This window comes from Catharus ustulatus, chromosome 37 (genome assembly GCF_009819885.2).
Source record: "Catharus ustulatus isolate bCatUst1 chromosome 37, bCatUst1.pri.v2, whole genome shotgun sequence".
Lineage (NCBI taxonomy): Eukaryota > Metazoa > Chordata > Aves > Passeriformes > Turdidae > Catharus > Catharus ustulatus.
Genome location: NC_046257.1, coordinates 729,489 through 744,144, shown reverse-complemented (window position 1 = coordinate 744,144; position 14,656 = coordinate 729,489). Strand labels below are relative to the sequence as shown.

At 52.5% G+C, this 14,656-nt stretch overlaps 1 protein-coding gene across 4 annotated transcripts in view; it reads left to right on the top strand.

The window, feature by feature from the left end:
- Positions 1–14,656, top strand: part of POLR2A (RNA polymerase II subunit A) — a 47,486-nt gene that overhangs the window by 7,866 nt on the left and 24,964 nt on the right. For all 4 annotated transcript variants that reach the window (XM_033084271.2, XM_033084270.2, XM_033084269.2 and 1 more), the window contains 7 exons: positions 1,163–1,383; positions 3,059–3,191; positions 4,977–5,101; positions 7,251–7,461; positions 10,357–10,566; positions 12,042–12,210; positions 14,069–14,163. In XM_033084271.2, the coding sequence (XP_032940162.1) occupies positions 1,163–1,383; positions 3,059–3,191; positions 4,977–5,101; positions 7,251–7,461; positions 10,357–10,566; positions 12,042–12,210; positions 14,069–14,163 (1,164 nt within the window). The remainder of the gene's footprint in view (positions 1–1,162; positions 1,384–3,058; positions 3,192–4,976; positions 5,102–7,250; positions 7,462–10,356; positions 10,567–12,041; positions 12,211–14,068; positions 14,164–14,656) is intronic.

The following is a 14,656-nucleotide window of genomic DNA, read 5'->3' as shown; positions in this document are numbered from 1 at the left end:
GTTTTGGGCCTGGTTTGGTTTTGGGCCTGGTTTGTTTTGGGCCTGGTTTGGTTTTGGGCCTGGTTTGGTTTTGGGCCTGGTGTGGTTTTGGGCCTGGTGTGGTTTTGGGCCTGGTTTGGTTTTGGGCCTGGTTTGGTTTTGGGCCTGGTTTGGTTTTGGGCCTGGTTTGGTTTTGGGCCTGGTTTGGTTTTGGGCCTGGTTTGGTTTTGGGCCCGGTTTTGGGCCGGTTTTGGGCCCGGTTTTGGGCCCCTTTTTGGGCCTGGTTTGATTTTGGGCCTGGTTTGGTTTTGGGCCTGGTTTTGGGCCTGGTTTTGGGCCCATTTTGGCCTGGTTTTGGCCTGGTTTTGTCCTTTTTTCAGGCTTTTTTTGGGGCATTTTCAGTCTGTTTCTGGGCTATTTCTGGGTTCTCACCCCCCCCAACCCCCCAACTCCCCCTCCCCAGACCATACAGAATTTAGGGGATCCCCCAAATGTGATTTGTACCCCTAAACCCTTCCATGACCCCCCCAAAATCCCAACAGGAGCTGAGAACGTTCCTGGCAGGATCAGTTTGTATCCCCCACAGCATCCTGGATTTTTGGGCTGGTTTAGGGCTGTTTTTCGGGCATTTTAGGGCTGTTTCTGGGCTGGTTTTAGGCTGGTTTTAGGGCTGTTTTAGGGCTGTTTTTAGGCTGTTTTAGGGCTGTTTTTAGGCTGTTTTTGGGCTGGTTTTGGGCTGATTTTGCTCTGTTTTTGCTCTGTTTTTGCTCTGTTTTTGCTCTGTTTTTGCTCTGTTTTTGCTCTGTTTTTGCTCTGTTTTTGCTCTGTTTTTGCTCTGTTTTTGCTCTGTTTTTGCTCTGTTTTTGCTCTGTTTTTGCTCTGTTTTTGCTCTGTTTTTGCTCTGTTTTTGCTCTGTTTTTTGCTCTGTTTTTGCTCTGTTTTTGCTCTGTTTTTGCTCTGTTTTTGCTCTGTTTTTGCTCTGTTTTTGCTCTGTTTTTGCTCTGTTTTTGCTCTGTTTTTAGGCTTTTTTTAGGCTGTTTCTGGCCTGTTTTTTGGCTGTGTCTGGGCTGTTTTTGGGCAGTTTTTAGGCCATTTCTGGTCCGTTTTTGTGCCATTTTTAATCTATTTCTGAGCTATTTCTACCTTCTCACCCCCCCTAACCCCCCAATTCCCCCCTCCCCAGGCCATGCAGAAATCTGGGCGCCCCCTGAAGTCCCTGAAGCAGCGGCTGAAGGGCAAGGAGGGCCGGGTCAGGGGCAACCTGATGGGCAAACGCGTCGACTTCAGCGCGCGCACCGTGATCACGCCCGACCCCAACCTGGCCATCGACCAGGTGGGGGTGCCCAGGTCCATCGCTGCCAACATGACCTTTGCTGAGATTGTCACCCCCTTCAACATCGACAGGTGGGGTTTATGGGGGATTTGTGGGGTTTTATTGGGGTTTTATTGGGGTTTATGGGGTTTCATGGGGTTTTATTGGGAGTTTGAGGGGGAGGTTTTGGGTGTTTGGGTGGGGGTGTCCAGGTCTGTTGTGGCCAACGTGACCTTTGCTGAGATTGTCACCCCCTTCAACATCGACAGGTGGGCGTTTGTGGGGTTTTATTGGGGTTTATAGGGGATTTATGGGGTTTTATTGGGGGTTTATAGGGAGTTTTATGGGGTTTATAGAGGGTTTAGGGGGGTTTTTTTGGGGGTTTTGGGGGTTTGGGGTGGGATTTCCCCACTCCATTGCTGCCAACGTGACCTTTGCTGAGATTGTCACCCCCTTCAACATTGACAGGTGGGGTTTATGGGGGATTTATGGGGTTTTGTGGGGGTTTTATTGAGGTTTATAGGGGATTTATGGAGTTTTATTGGGGTTTATGGGGTTTTATTGGGAGTTTGGGGGGGATTTTTGGGTGTTTGGGGTGGGGGTGCCCAGGTCTGTTGTGGCCAACGTGACCTTTGCTGAGATTGTCACCCCCTTCAACATCGACAGGTGGGAGTTTGTGGGGTTTTATTGGGGTTTTGTTGAGGTTTATAGGGGATTTATGGGGTTTTATTGGGGTTTTATTGGGGTTTATGGGGTTTTATTGGGAGTTTGGGGGGGATTTTGGGGGGTTTGGAGTGGGAGTGCCCAGGTCTGTTGTGGCCAACGTGACCTTTGCTGAGATTGTCACCCCCTTCAACGTCGACAGGTGGGGATTTGTGGGGTCTGTAGGGGATTTATGGGGTTTTATTGGGGTTTATAGGGGATTTATGGAGTTTTATTGGAGTTTTATTGGGGTTTATGGGGTTTTATTGGGAGTTTAGGGGGGTTTTTGGGGGTTTGGGGTGGGAGTGCCCAGGTCTGTTGTGGCCAACGTGACCTTTGCTGAGATTGTCACCCCCTTCAACATCGACAGGTGGGGTTTGTGAGGTTTTGTTGGGGTTTATGGGGTTTTATTGGGGTTTTATTGGGTTTTATGGAGTTTATAGGGGATTTTATGGGGGGATTTAGGGGAGGGGTTTGGGGGTTTGGGGTGGGATTTTCTCTCTTTGTTGTGGCCAACGTGGCCTTTGCTGAGATTGTCACCCCCTTCAACATCGACAGGTGGGGTTTATGGGGGATTTATGGGGTTTTATTGGGGTTTTATTGGGGTTTAGAGGGGGTTTATGGGGTTTTATTGGGTTTGTAAGGGATTTAATGGGGTTTAATGGGGTGTTTTTGGGGGGTTTTTGGGGGTTTGGGGTGGGATTTCCCCACTCCATCGCTGCCAACGTGACCTTTGCTGAGATTGTCACCCCCTTCAACATCGACAGGTGGGGATTTGTGGGGTTTTATTGAGGTTTTATGGGGTTTAGAGAGGGTTTATAGGGGATTTATGGGGTTTGTAAGGGATTTAATGGGTATTTAGAGGGAATTTGGGATGATTTAGGGGATTTTGTGATGGATTTGTGGAGGTTTGGGATGGATTTGTTGGGTTTTAAATTTTAAATTCACCCCAAAATCCCCCAAATTCACCCCAAATCCCCCAAATTCACCCCAAAATCCCCCAAATTCACCCCCAAATTCACCCCAAATCCCCCAAATTCACCCCAAATTCCTCTCCCACCCCAGGCTGCAGGAGCTGGTGCGCAGGGGGAACAGTCAGTACCCAGGAGCCAAATACATCATCAGGGACAACGGGGACAGGATCGACCTGCGCTTCCACCCCAAGCCCAGCGACCTCCACCTGCAGATTGGATACAAGGTGAGGATCCAGGGACCCCAAAAATCCCAAAAACCTGAACAGGGACCCCAGAAACCACAACAGGGACCCCAAAAACCTGAACAGGGACCCCACACACCCAGCCAGGGACCCCAAACCCAGCGACCTCCACCTGCAGATTGGATACAAGGTGAGGGACGCAAAACCCCAAAAACCTGAACAGAAACCCCAAAAACCACAACAGGGACCCCACACACCCAACCAGGCACCCCAAACCCAGCGACCTCCACCTGCAGATTGGATACAAGGTCAGCACCCCAAAAACCTGATCAGGGACCCCAAACACCCAGCCAGGGACCCCAAAAACCACAACAGGCACCCCAGAAACCTGATAAGGGATCCCAGAGACCCCCCAAAACCTGATCAGGGACCCCAAAAACTCAGCCACTGACCCCACACACCCAGCGACCTCCACCTGCAGATTGGATACAAGGTCAGCACCCCAAAAACCCCAGAAAACCTGAACAGGGACCCAAAAAAACCCCCAAAAACCTGATCAGGGACCCCAGAAACCCCGATAAACACAACAGGGACCCCAGAAACCCCAAAAACCTGAACAGGGACCCCACACACCCAACCAGGGATCCCACACACTCAGTGACCTCCACCTGCAGATTGGATACAAGGTGAGGGACCCAGGGACCCCAAAAACCTGGTCAGAAACCCCCAAAACCCCAAAAACCTGATCAGGGACCCCAAAAACCCCAGAAACCCCAACAGGAACCCCAAACACCTCACATACCCAGCCAGGAACCCCAGAAACCCCAAAAACCTGAACAGGGACCCCAGAAACCACAACAGGGACCCCAAAAACCCCAAAAACCTGAACAGGGACCCCAGAAATCCCAGCAGAGATCCCAAAAACCTGAGGGACACCAAAATCTGTGTCTGGAGCCCAAAGCTGCAGAGCTCTGAGTTTTGGGATCAGTCCCTGATTTTGGGATTAAAATCCTGATTTTGGGGTTCTGGGCTCTGGATTTGGGGTCAGTCCCTGATTTTGGGGTTTAAATCCTAATTTTGGGGTTCTGACCTTTGGATTTGGGGTTCAAATCCTGATTTTGGGATTCTGGGTTTGGGGTCAGTCCCTGATTTTGGGGTTCAAATCCTGATTTTGGGGTTCTGGCCTCTGGATTTGGGGTTCAATCCCTGATTTTGAGATTCTGATCCTGATTTTTGGGGCTCAATCTCTGATTTTGTGATTCCCAATTCCAAATTTAGGCTTCAATCCATCATTTTACCTCCAAACCTCTCCAAATTTGGGGCTCAATCCTCAATTTTTGGCCCTCACCACCTGCAGGGAGCGAATTTAACCCCAACCCCTCATGGTCCTCACTCTGACCCCGTTTTTTGGGGGAAAATAAACTGATTTTTGGGGAAAAAAAGCTGGTTTTTGGGTGAAAAAAACTGCTTGTTTTTGGGGAAAAAAGCTGGTTTTGGGGGTGAAAAAATTTGTTTTTTTGGGGAAAAAAGCTGTTTTTTGGGGGAAAGAAAAGCTATGTGTTGGGGGAAAAAAGCTGTTTTGGGGGAAAAAAAGAGCTGTTTTTGGGGGGAAAAAGCTGGTTTTTTGTGGGGAAAAAAGCTGTTTTGGGGGAAAAAAGCTATTTTTTGGGGGGGAAAAAAGCTGTTTTTGGAGGGGAAAAATGGTTTTTTGGGGGAAAAAAATCTGATTTTTTTGGGGAAAAAAGCTGTTTTTTGGGGTGTGCCCCGTTTTTGGTGTGTGCCCCATTTTTTGGTCCCCCCCTGAGGATTTTTTGGGGTTTGTTGCAGGTGGAAAGGCACATGTGTGACGGGGACATCGTGATCTTCAACCGGCAACCGACCCTGCACAAAATGTCCATGATGGGCCACAGGGTCAGGATCCTGCCCTGGTCCACCTTCAGGCTCAACCTCAGGTAAAAAAAATCCCAAATTTATCCCAAAAATATTCCCAAATTATCCTCAAATTATCCTCAAATTATTCTCAAATTATCCTCAAATTATACTCAAAATATGCTCAAAATATCCTGAAATTATCTCCAAATTATCACTAAAATATCCCCAAAATATCCCCAAAATATCCTGAAATTATCCCCAAAATATCCCCAAAATATCCCCAAAATATCCTCAAAATATATTGAAATTATTCCCAAATTTATTCCCAAATTAGTTCCCAAATTCCTAATTTAATTTCCAATTCAATTTCCAATTTAATTTCCAATTTAATTCCTAAATTAACCCCAAATCCTGCCCTGGTCCACATTCAGGCTCAATCTCAGGTAAAAAAATCCAAATTTATCCTAAAAATATCTCCAAAATATCCTCAAAATATCCTGAAGTTATCTCCAAATTATCTCCAAATTATCTCCAAATTATCTCCAAATTATCTCCAAATTATCTCCAAATTATCTCCAAATTATCTCCAAATTATCTCCAAATTATCTCCAAAATATCCTCAAATTATTCTGAAATTATCTCCAAATTAATTCCCAAATTCCTAAATTAATTCCCAAATTAATTTCAAAATTACCCAAATTTATCCCCAATCCTGCCCTGGCCAATGTCCCCTCAGTGTCCTCTCAGTGTCCCCATGGCTGTGTCAGGGCTGTCCCCATGATGTCCCCTCAGTGTCCCCTCAGTGTCCCCTCAGTGTCCCCTCAGTGTCCCCATAGCTGTGTCAGGGCTGTCCCCACTGTCCCCTCAGTGTCCCCAATGTCCCCTCAGTGTCCCCATAGCTGTGTCAGGACTGTCCCCTCGATGTCCCCTCAGTGTCCCCACTGTCCCCTCAGTGTCACCACCCCCTACAACGCGGATTTCGACGGCGATGAGATGAACCTGCCCCTGTCCCCAATGTCCCCTCAGTGTCCCCAATGTCCCCTCAGTGTCCCCATGGCTGTGTCAGGGCTGTCCCCACGATGTCCCCTCAGTGTCCCCAATGTCCCCACTGTCCCCACAGCGTCACCACCCCGTACAACGCGGATTTCGATGGCGATGAGATGAACCTGCCCCTGTCCCCAATGTCCCCCTCAGTGTCCCCATGGCTATGTCAGGGCTGTCCCCTCAGTGTCCCCACTGTCCCCTCAGTGTCCCCTCAGTGTCCCCATGGCTGTGTCAGGGCTGTCCCCAATGTCCCCTCAGTGTCCTCAGTGTCCCCTCAGTGTCCCCATGGCTGTGTCAGGGCTGTCCCCATGATGTCCCCTCAGTGTCCCCTCAGTGTCCCCACTGTCCCCTCAGTGTCACCACCCCCTACAACGCGGATTTTGACGGCGATGAGATGAACCTGCCCCGTGTCCCCAATGTCCCCTCAGTGTCCCCATGGCTGTGTCAGGGCTGTCCCCAATGTCCCCTCAATGTCCCCTCAATGTCCCCTCAGTGTCCCCAATGTCCCCACAGTGTCACCACCCCCTACAATGCCGATTTCGACGGCGATGAGATGAACCTGCCCCGTGTCCCCAATGTCCCCTCAGTGTCCCCAATGTCCCCTCAGTGTCCCCATGGCTCTGTCAGGGCTGTCCCCACGATGTCCCCTCAGTGTCCCCACTGTCCCCTCAGTGTCACCACCCCCTACAACGCCGATTTTGACGGCGATGAGATGAACCTGCCCCGTGTCCCCAATGTCCCCAGCGTCCCCTCAGTGTCCCCAGTGTCCCCTCAGTGTCCCCACAGTGTCACCACGCCCTACAACGCGGATTTTGATGGCGATGAGATGAACCTGCACCTGTCCCCAATGTCCCCTCAGTGTCCCCATGGCTGTGTCAGGGCTGTCCCCTCAGTGTCCCCAGTGTCCCCTCAGTGTCCCCAATGTCCCCTCAGTGTCACCACGCCCTACAACGCGGATTTTGACGGCGATGAGATGAACCTGCCCCGTGTCCCCAATGTCCCTCAGTGTCCCCAATGTCCCCACTGTCCCCACAGTGTCACCACGCCCTACAACGCCGATTTCGACGGCGATGAGATGAACCTGCCTCGTGTCCCCAATGTCCCTTCAGTGTCCCCTCAGTGTCCCCATGGCTGTGTCAGGGCTGTCCCCTCAGTGTCCCCAATGTCCCCTCAATGTCCCCACAGTGTCACCACGCCCTACAACGCGGATTTTGACGGCGATGAGATGAACCTGCACCTGCCGCAGTCGCTGGAGACGCGCGCCGAGATCCAGGAGCTGGCCATGGTGCCGCGCATGATCGTCACCCCCCAGAGCAACCGGCCCGTCATGGGCATCGTGCAGGACACGCTGACCGCCGTGCGCAAGTTCACCAAGAGGGACGTCTTCCTCGAGAGGGTCCGTTTGGGGGAAAATTCAGGGGGTTTGAGATGATTTAGGGTGGTTTTGGGGTTTTTTAGGGTTGGTTTTGGGGTGGTTTGAGGGGTTTTAGGGCCGGTGTTTGAGGTGGAGTTGAGCTCACCAAGAGGGACGTCTTCCTTGAGGTTCCATTCTGAGGGAATCTGGGAGGTTTGGGATGGTTTGAGATGGTTTAGGGTCATTTTGGGGTTGTTTAGTGTTGATTTTGAGGTGGTTTAGGGTGGTTTTGGGGTGATTTTGGGTCATTTTGGGGTGGTTTGAGGGGTTTTGGGGTCGGTGTTTGAGGTGGGGTTGAGCTCAGGACACGCTGACGGCCGTGCGCGAGTTCACCAAGAGGGACGTCTTCCTCCAGAGGGTCTGTCCTGAGGGGGATTTGGGGTCATTTAGGGTCGTTTTGGGTTTTTTTGTGATGGTTTTTGGGTGGTTTGAGGGTGATTTTAGAGGTTTTAGGGTCGATGTTTGAGGTGGGGTTGAGTTCATCAAGAGGGACGTTCACTCAAGGGTCCATTCTGAGGATTTTTGTGGATTTTGGGGTGGTTTGAGATGGTTTAGGATTATTTTGAGGTGATTTGGGGTTGTTTAGGGTTGGTTTAGGGTCGGTTTTAGGGTGGTTTTGGGTGGTTTGAGAGGGTTTTGGGGTGGTTTTGGGGTTGATGTTTGAGGTGGGATTGAGTTCAGGACACGCTGACGGCCGTGCGCAAGTTCACCAAGAGGGACGTCTTCCTCGAGAGGGTCTGTCTGGGGGGAAATTCAGGGGATTTGGGGTCATTTTGGGGTGGTTTTAGGGTCAGTGTTTGAGGTGGGGTTGAGCTCAGGACACGCTGACGGCCGTGCGCAAGTTCACCAAGAGGGACGTCTGCCTCCAGAGGGTCTGTTTGGGGTGGTTTAGGGTGGTTTTGGGGAGGTTTAGGGTCATTTTGGGGTTTTTTGTGTTGGTCTTTGGGTGGTTTGAGAGGTTTTGGGGTGGTTTTGGGATGAGGTTGAGTTCAGGACACGCTGACGGCCGTGCACAAGTTCACCAAGAGGGACATTCACTCGAGGTTCCATTCTGAGGGAATTTGGGGCGTTTGGGGTGGTTTGAGATGGTTTAGGGTTGGTTTAGAGGTGATTTAGGGTTATTTTGGGGTGGTTTGAGGGGTTTTAGGGTCGGTGTTTGAGGTGGGGTTGAGTTCACCAAGAGGGGTGTCTTCCTTGAGAGGGTCAGTTTGGGGGAAATTTTGGCATTTGGGATGGTTTGAGATGGTTTAGGATTATTTTGAGGTGATTTGGGGTTGTTTAGGAATGGTTTAGGGGTGGTTTAGGGTCATTTTTGGGTTGGTTTGAGGGGTTTTAGGGTCGGTGTTTGAGGTGGGGTTGAGTTCACCAAGAGGGACGTCTTCCTCGAGGGTCCGTTCTGAGGGAATTTGGGGCTTTTGGAGTGGTTTGAGATGGTTTAGGGTCTGTTTGAGATGGTTTAGGGTTGTTTTGGGGGTGGTTTAGGGTGGTTTTGGGTGATTTTGGGTCATTTTGGGGTGGTTTGAGGGGTTTTGGGGTCGGTGTTTGAGGTGGGGTTGAGCTCAGGACACGCTGACGGCCGTGCGCAAGTTCACCAAGAGGGACGTCTTCCTCGAGAGGGTCCGTTTGGGGGAAAATTCTGGGGGTTTGGGGTCATTTTGGGGTGGTTTTGAGGTGATTTGAGGTGTTTTTTTGGGTTTTTTAGGGTTGGTTTTGGGGTGGTTTGAGGGGTTTTAGGGTCGGTGTTTGAGGTTGGGTTGAGTTTGCCAAGAGGGACGTCTTCCTCGAGAGGGTCCGTTTGGGGGAAATTTTGGGATTTGGGGTGGTTTGAGATGGTTTGGGGTTGTTTAGGGTTGGTTTTGGGGTGGTTTGAGATCATTTTGGGATGGCTTGAGGGGTTTTAGGGTCGGTGTTTGAGGTGGGGCTGAGTTCCCCAAGAGGGACATTCACTCAAGGGTCCATTCTGAGGGAATTTGGGGGATTTGGGGGTGATTTGAGATGGTTTAGGATTATTTTGAGGTGATTTGGGGTTATTTAGGGTTGGTTTTGAGATGATTTAGGGTGGCTTTGGGGTGGTTTGAGGCGAGATCAGGAGGTTTAAGGGCTTTTTAGGGCATTTTTAGGATATTTTGGGATCTCTGTTGGATTTTTTCAATTACTGGCATTTTTGGGGTGTCCCCAGGGTGAAGTAATGAACCTGCTGATGTTCCTCTCCACCTGGGATGGGGATTTTGGATATTTTAGGGCATTTTTAGGACATTTTGGGATCTCTATGGGATTATCTCAATTTTTGACATTTTTTGTGATTTTTTTGGGGTCTCCCTCAGGGTGAAGTGATGAACCTGCTGATGTTCCTCTCCACCTGAGATGGGGATTTTGGGGATCTCTATGGGATTATTTAAATTACTGACATTTTTTGGGTATTTTTTGTGCCTCCCCCAGGGTGAAGTGATGAACCTGCTGATGTTCCTCTCCACCTGGGATGGGGATTTTTGGGTGTTTTAGGACATTTTTATGACATTTTGGGATCTCTATGGGATTATCTCAATTTTTGACATTTTTTGTGATATTTTTTTGGGTCTCCCCCAGGGTGAAGTGATGAACCTGCTGATGTTCCTGTCCCCCTGGGATGGGGATTTTGGGGATCTCTATGGGATTATCTCATCTATTGACATTTTCTGGGGTGGCTTTGGGACATTTTTGGGATCTCTATGGGATTATCTCAATTTTTGACATTTTTGGGATATTTTTTGTGCCTCCCCCAGGGTGAAGTGATGAACCTGCTGATGTTCCTCTCCACCTGGGATGGGGATTTTTGGGATCTCTGTGGGATTATCTCATTTATTTACATTTTTTGGGTATTTTTTGTGCCTCCCCCAGGGTGAAGTGATGAACCTGCTGATGTTCCTCTCCACCTGGGATGGCAAGGTGCCCCAACCTGCCATCCTGAAGCCGAGGCCCCTGTGGACAGGGAAACAAATCTTCTCCCTGATCATCCCCGGGCACATCAACTGCATCCGCACGCACAGCACCCACCCCGACGACGAGGACAGCGGCCCCTACAAGCACATCTCCCCTGGGGACACCAAGGTGGGGACTTGGGGGGATCTGAGTGGGGTTTGGGGGGGATTTGGGATGGTTTGAGGGGGGTTTGGGGGGATCTGAGGGGGGTTTGGGGTCACTTGGGGTGGTCTGAGGGGGACTTGGGGTGGTTTGATGTGGGTTTGGTGGGATCTGAGAGGGGTTTGGGGGAGTTTGGGGTGGTCTGAGGAGGTTCTGGTGGGATCTGAGGGGGATTTGGGGAGATATGAGGGGGTTCTGGGGGGATCTGAGGGGGGTTTGGGGAGGGTTGGGGTGATCTGAGGGGGATCTGAGGGGGTTTGGGGTTGTCTGAGGGAGTTTAGGGAGATCTAAGGAGGGTTTGGGGTGGTCTGAGGGGGGTTTGGGGTTGTTTGAGGAGAATTTGGGATGATCTGAGGGGGGTTTGGGGTGATCTGAGGGGGGTTTGGGGTCGTTTGGGGAGATCTGAGGGGGTTCTGGGGAGATCTGAGGTGAGGTTTGGGGTCGTTTGTGGAAGATTTGGGGAGATCTGAGGGGGCTTTGGGATGATCTGAGGGGGGTTTGGGGTCGTTTGAGGTGATTTGAGGGGGTTTGTTGGCATCTGAGGGGGATTTGGGGTGATCTGAGGGGGATTTGGGATGGTTTGAGGGGGTTCTGGTGGGATCTGATGGGGGTTTGGGGTGATTTGAGGAGGATTTGGGGTGGTTTGAGGGGGGTTTAGGGAGATCTGAGGAGGGTCTAGGGGGTTCTGGGGGATCTGAGGGGGGTTTAGGGGGAGGGTTGGGGTGGTCTGAGGGAGTTTGGGGTCATTTGAGGAGGATTTGGGGGATTTGAGGAGGGGTTGGGATGGTTTGAGGGGGATTTGGTGAGTTCTGAGATGGTTTTAGGGTGGTTTAAGGGGGTTTTGGGGTGGTTTGAGGGGGTTTTGGTGTCCCCTGAGGTTCCCTGGTGTCCCCTGAGGTTCCCTGGTGTCCCCTGAGGATCCCTGGTGTCCCCTGAGGTTCCCTGGTGTCCCCTGAGGGTCTCTGGTGTCCCCTGAGCTGTTGTCCCCTGAGGGTCCCTGGTGTCCCCTGAGGGTCCCTGGTGTCCCCTGAGATGCTCTGGTGTCCCCTGAGGTTCCCTGGTGTCCCCTGGGGTTCCCTGGTGTCCCCTGAGGATCTCTGGTGTCCCCTGAGGATCTCTGGTGTCCCCTGGGGATCCCTGGTGTCCCCTGAGTGTCCCTGGTGTCCCCTGAGTGTCCCTGGTGTCCCCTGAGGATCTCTGGTGTCCCCTGAGGGTCCCTGGTGTCCCCTGAGTGTCCCTGGTGTCCCCTGAGGATCTCTGGTGTCCCCTGAGGATCTCTGGTGTCCCCTGAGGGTCCCTGGTGTCCCCTGAGTGTCCCTGTTGTCCCTCACCCCGCTCTGGGCTCGCTCTGACGTCCCCTGGGTGATTCCTGGAGCTCCCAGGACGTTCCCCCAGTCCCTCGTGGCTCTGTCACCCCCTGAGCCAGGCCTGGATGTCCCCAGGTGATCGTGGAGAACGGGGAGCTGATCATGGGCATCCTGTGCAAGAAATCCCTGGGGACCTCGGCGGGGTCCCTGGTGCACATCTCCTACCTGGAGATGGGACACGACACCACGCGCCTCTTCTACAGCAACATCCAGACTGTCATCAACAACTGGCTGCTCATCGAGGGTGGGTGCGGCCGGGGCGGCCTGGGGGCACCCTGGGGACAGCCTGGTGGGACCCTGGGGGGTTTGGGACATCCTGGTGGGACCCTGGGGACATCCTGGTGGCACCTGAGGGGGTTTGGGACATCCTGGTGGCACCCTGGGGACAGCCTGGTGGCACCCTGGGGACAGCCACCCTGGGGACAGCCTGGTGGGACCTGAGCGGGGTTTGGGACATCCTGGTGGGACCCTGGGGACATCCTGGTGGGACCTGAGCGGGGTTTGGGACATCCTGGTGGGACTTTCTGGGAGGTTTGGGACATCCTGGTGGGACCTGAGGGGGGCTGGGACAGCCTGGTGGGACCTGAGGGGGGTTTGGGGACATCCTGGTGGCATCTCAGGGGGGTTTGGGACATCCTGGTGGGACTTCGTGGGGGTTTGGGACAGCCTGGTGGGACCTCAGGGGGGTTTGGGGACAGGCTGGTGGGACCCTGGGGAGCTCCTGGTGGGACTTCAGGGGGGTTTGGGACCTCCTGGTGGGACCCTGGGGACATCCTGGTGGGACCTCAGGGGAGCTGGGACATCTTGGTAGGACCTGAGGGGGTTTGGGGACATCCTGGTGGGATCTGAGGGGGTTTGGGGACATCCTGGTGGGACCTCAGGGGGTTTGGGACATCCTGGTGGCACCCTGGGGACATCCTGGTGGCACCCTGGGGACATCCTGGTGGCACCCTGGGGACAGCCTGGTGGCACCCTGGGGACATCCTGGTGGGACCTCAGGGGGGTTGGGGACATCCTGGTGGGACTTTCTGGGGGGTGGGACATCCTGGTGGCATCTCAGGGAGGTTTGGGACATCCTGGTGGCACCTGAGGGGGTTTGGGACATCCTGGTGGGACCCTGGGGACATCCTGGTGGGACCTGAGAGGGTTTTGGGACATCCTGGTGGGACTTTCTGGGGGCTTTGGGACATCCTGGTGGGACCTGAGGGGGGTTTGGGACAGCCTGGTGGCATTTCAGGGGGTTTGGGACATCCTGGTGGCATCTCAGGGGGGGTTGGGGACATCCTGGTGGCACCCTGGGGACATCCTGGTGGCATCTCAGGGGGGTTTGGGACATCCTGGTGGCACCCTGGGGACATCCTGGTGGGACCTCAGGGGAGCTGGGACATCTTGGTAGGACCTGAGGGGGTTTGGGGACATCCTGGTGGGACCTGAGGGGGGTTTGGGGACATCCTGGTGGCATCTGAGGGGGGTTTGGGACCTCTTGGTGAGACTTCAGGGGGGTTTGGGGACATCCTGGTGGGACCTGAGGGGGGTTTGGGACATCCTGGTGGGACTTCAGGGGGGTTTGGGGACATCCTGGTGGCACCCTGGGGACATCCTGGTGGCATCTCAGGGGGGTTTGGGGACATCCTGGTGGCACCTGAGCGGGGTTTGGTCACTTGGGGACCTTCTTGGGTCCCAACTGGGTGGAGCTCTGGGAGTTTTGGACCTCGTTCTTGAGGTTCTTGGACCCCTTTTTGGGGGTCTTGAGGTCCAGGTGGTTCTTGGACCCCATTTTTTGGGGACTGAAGGGGCTTGGAATCTTTTTGGTGGCACCTTCTGGGGGTTTGTTCACCTGGGGACCTTCTCATCCCCCAGCTTGGTGGCACTTTGGTGTCCCTGCTGTTTCTTGAGCCCCATTTTTGGGACAAGAAGAACTTGGGGGTGTCCTCAGCCCCTTTTTTGGGCACCTGGAAATCCCAGAAATTTCAGTGACCAAAATCCCAACCCCATTTTTATCCCCTCTTTGTCCCAAAATTGATTTTTTTGGGGTTCAGGGCTGGGTTTGGAGGTGACCTCGAGTTTTTGGGGACTCCCCTGAACCCCAAATGTCCCCTCAGGTCACACCATCGGCATCGGGGACTCCATCGCCGACGCCAAAACCTACCAGGACATCCAGAACACCATCAAGAAAGCCAAGCAGGATGTGATTGAGGTGACATTTTGGGGCTTTCCTGGAATTTTGGGGACCTCCTCAATTTTTGGGACACGCCCAGGTTGGGATTTTGGGATTTTTTGGGGTTTTTTTTGGGGTTTTTTTGGGATTTTTTGGGGTTTTTTTGGGTTTTTTTTGGGGTTTTTTTGGATTATTTTGGATTTTTTTTTTTTTTTTTTGAGTGAAAATTTGGGATTTTGACAATTCCGAAGTTCTTGGAGGTTCCTTCAAGGGGAGAATTTTTTTGTGGGGTGTCCTCTCCACATTTTTTGGGATTTTTTGGGGTTCCAAAGGGGTTTGGATCCTTCCCCAGAATTCCTGGGATATTTTGGGGTGCTCCTGGTGGGATTTTGGACATTTCACCCCTTTCCAAACCCCCCCTGAGATTCTTTGAGGAATTCCATGGAACTTTAAAGAATTCCTGGGGGGGTTTTTGGTGTCCCCAAAATATCTTGGGTGAGTTTTGGAGCATCTCAGGGACATCCCCCCACCC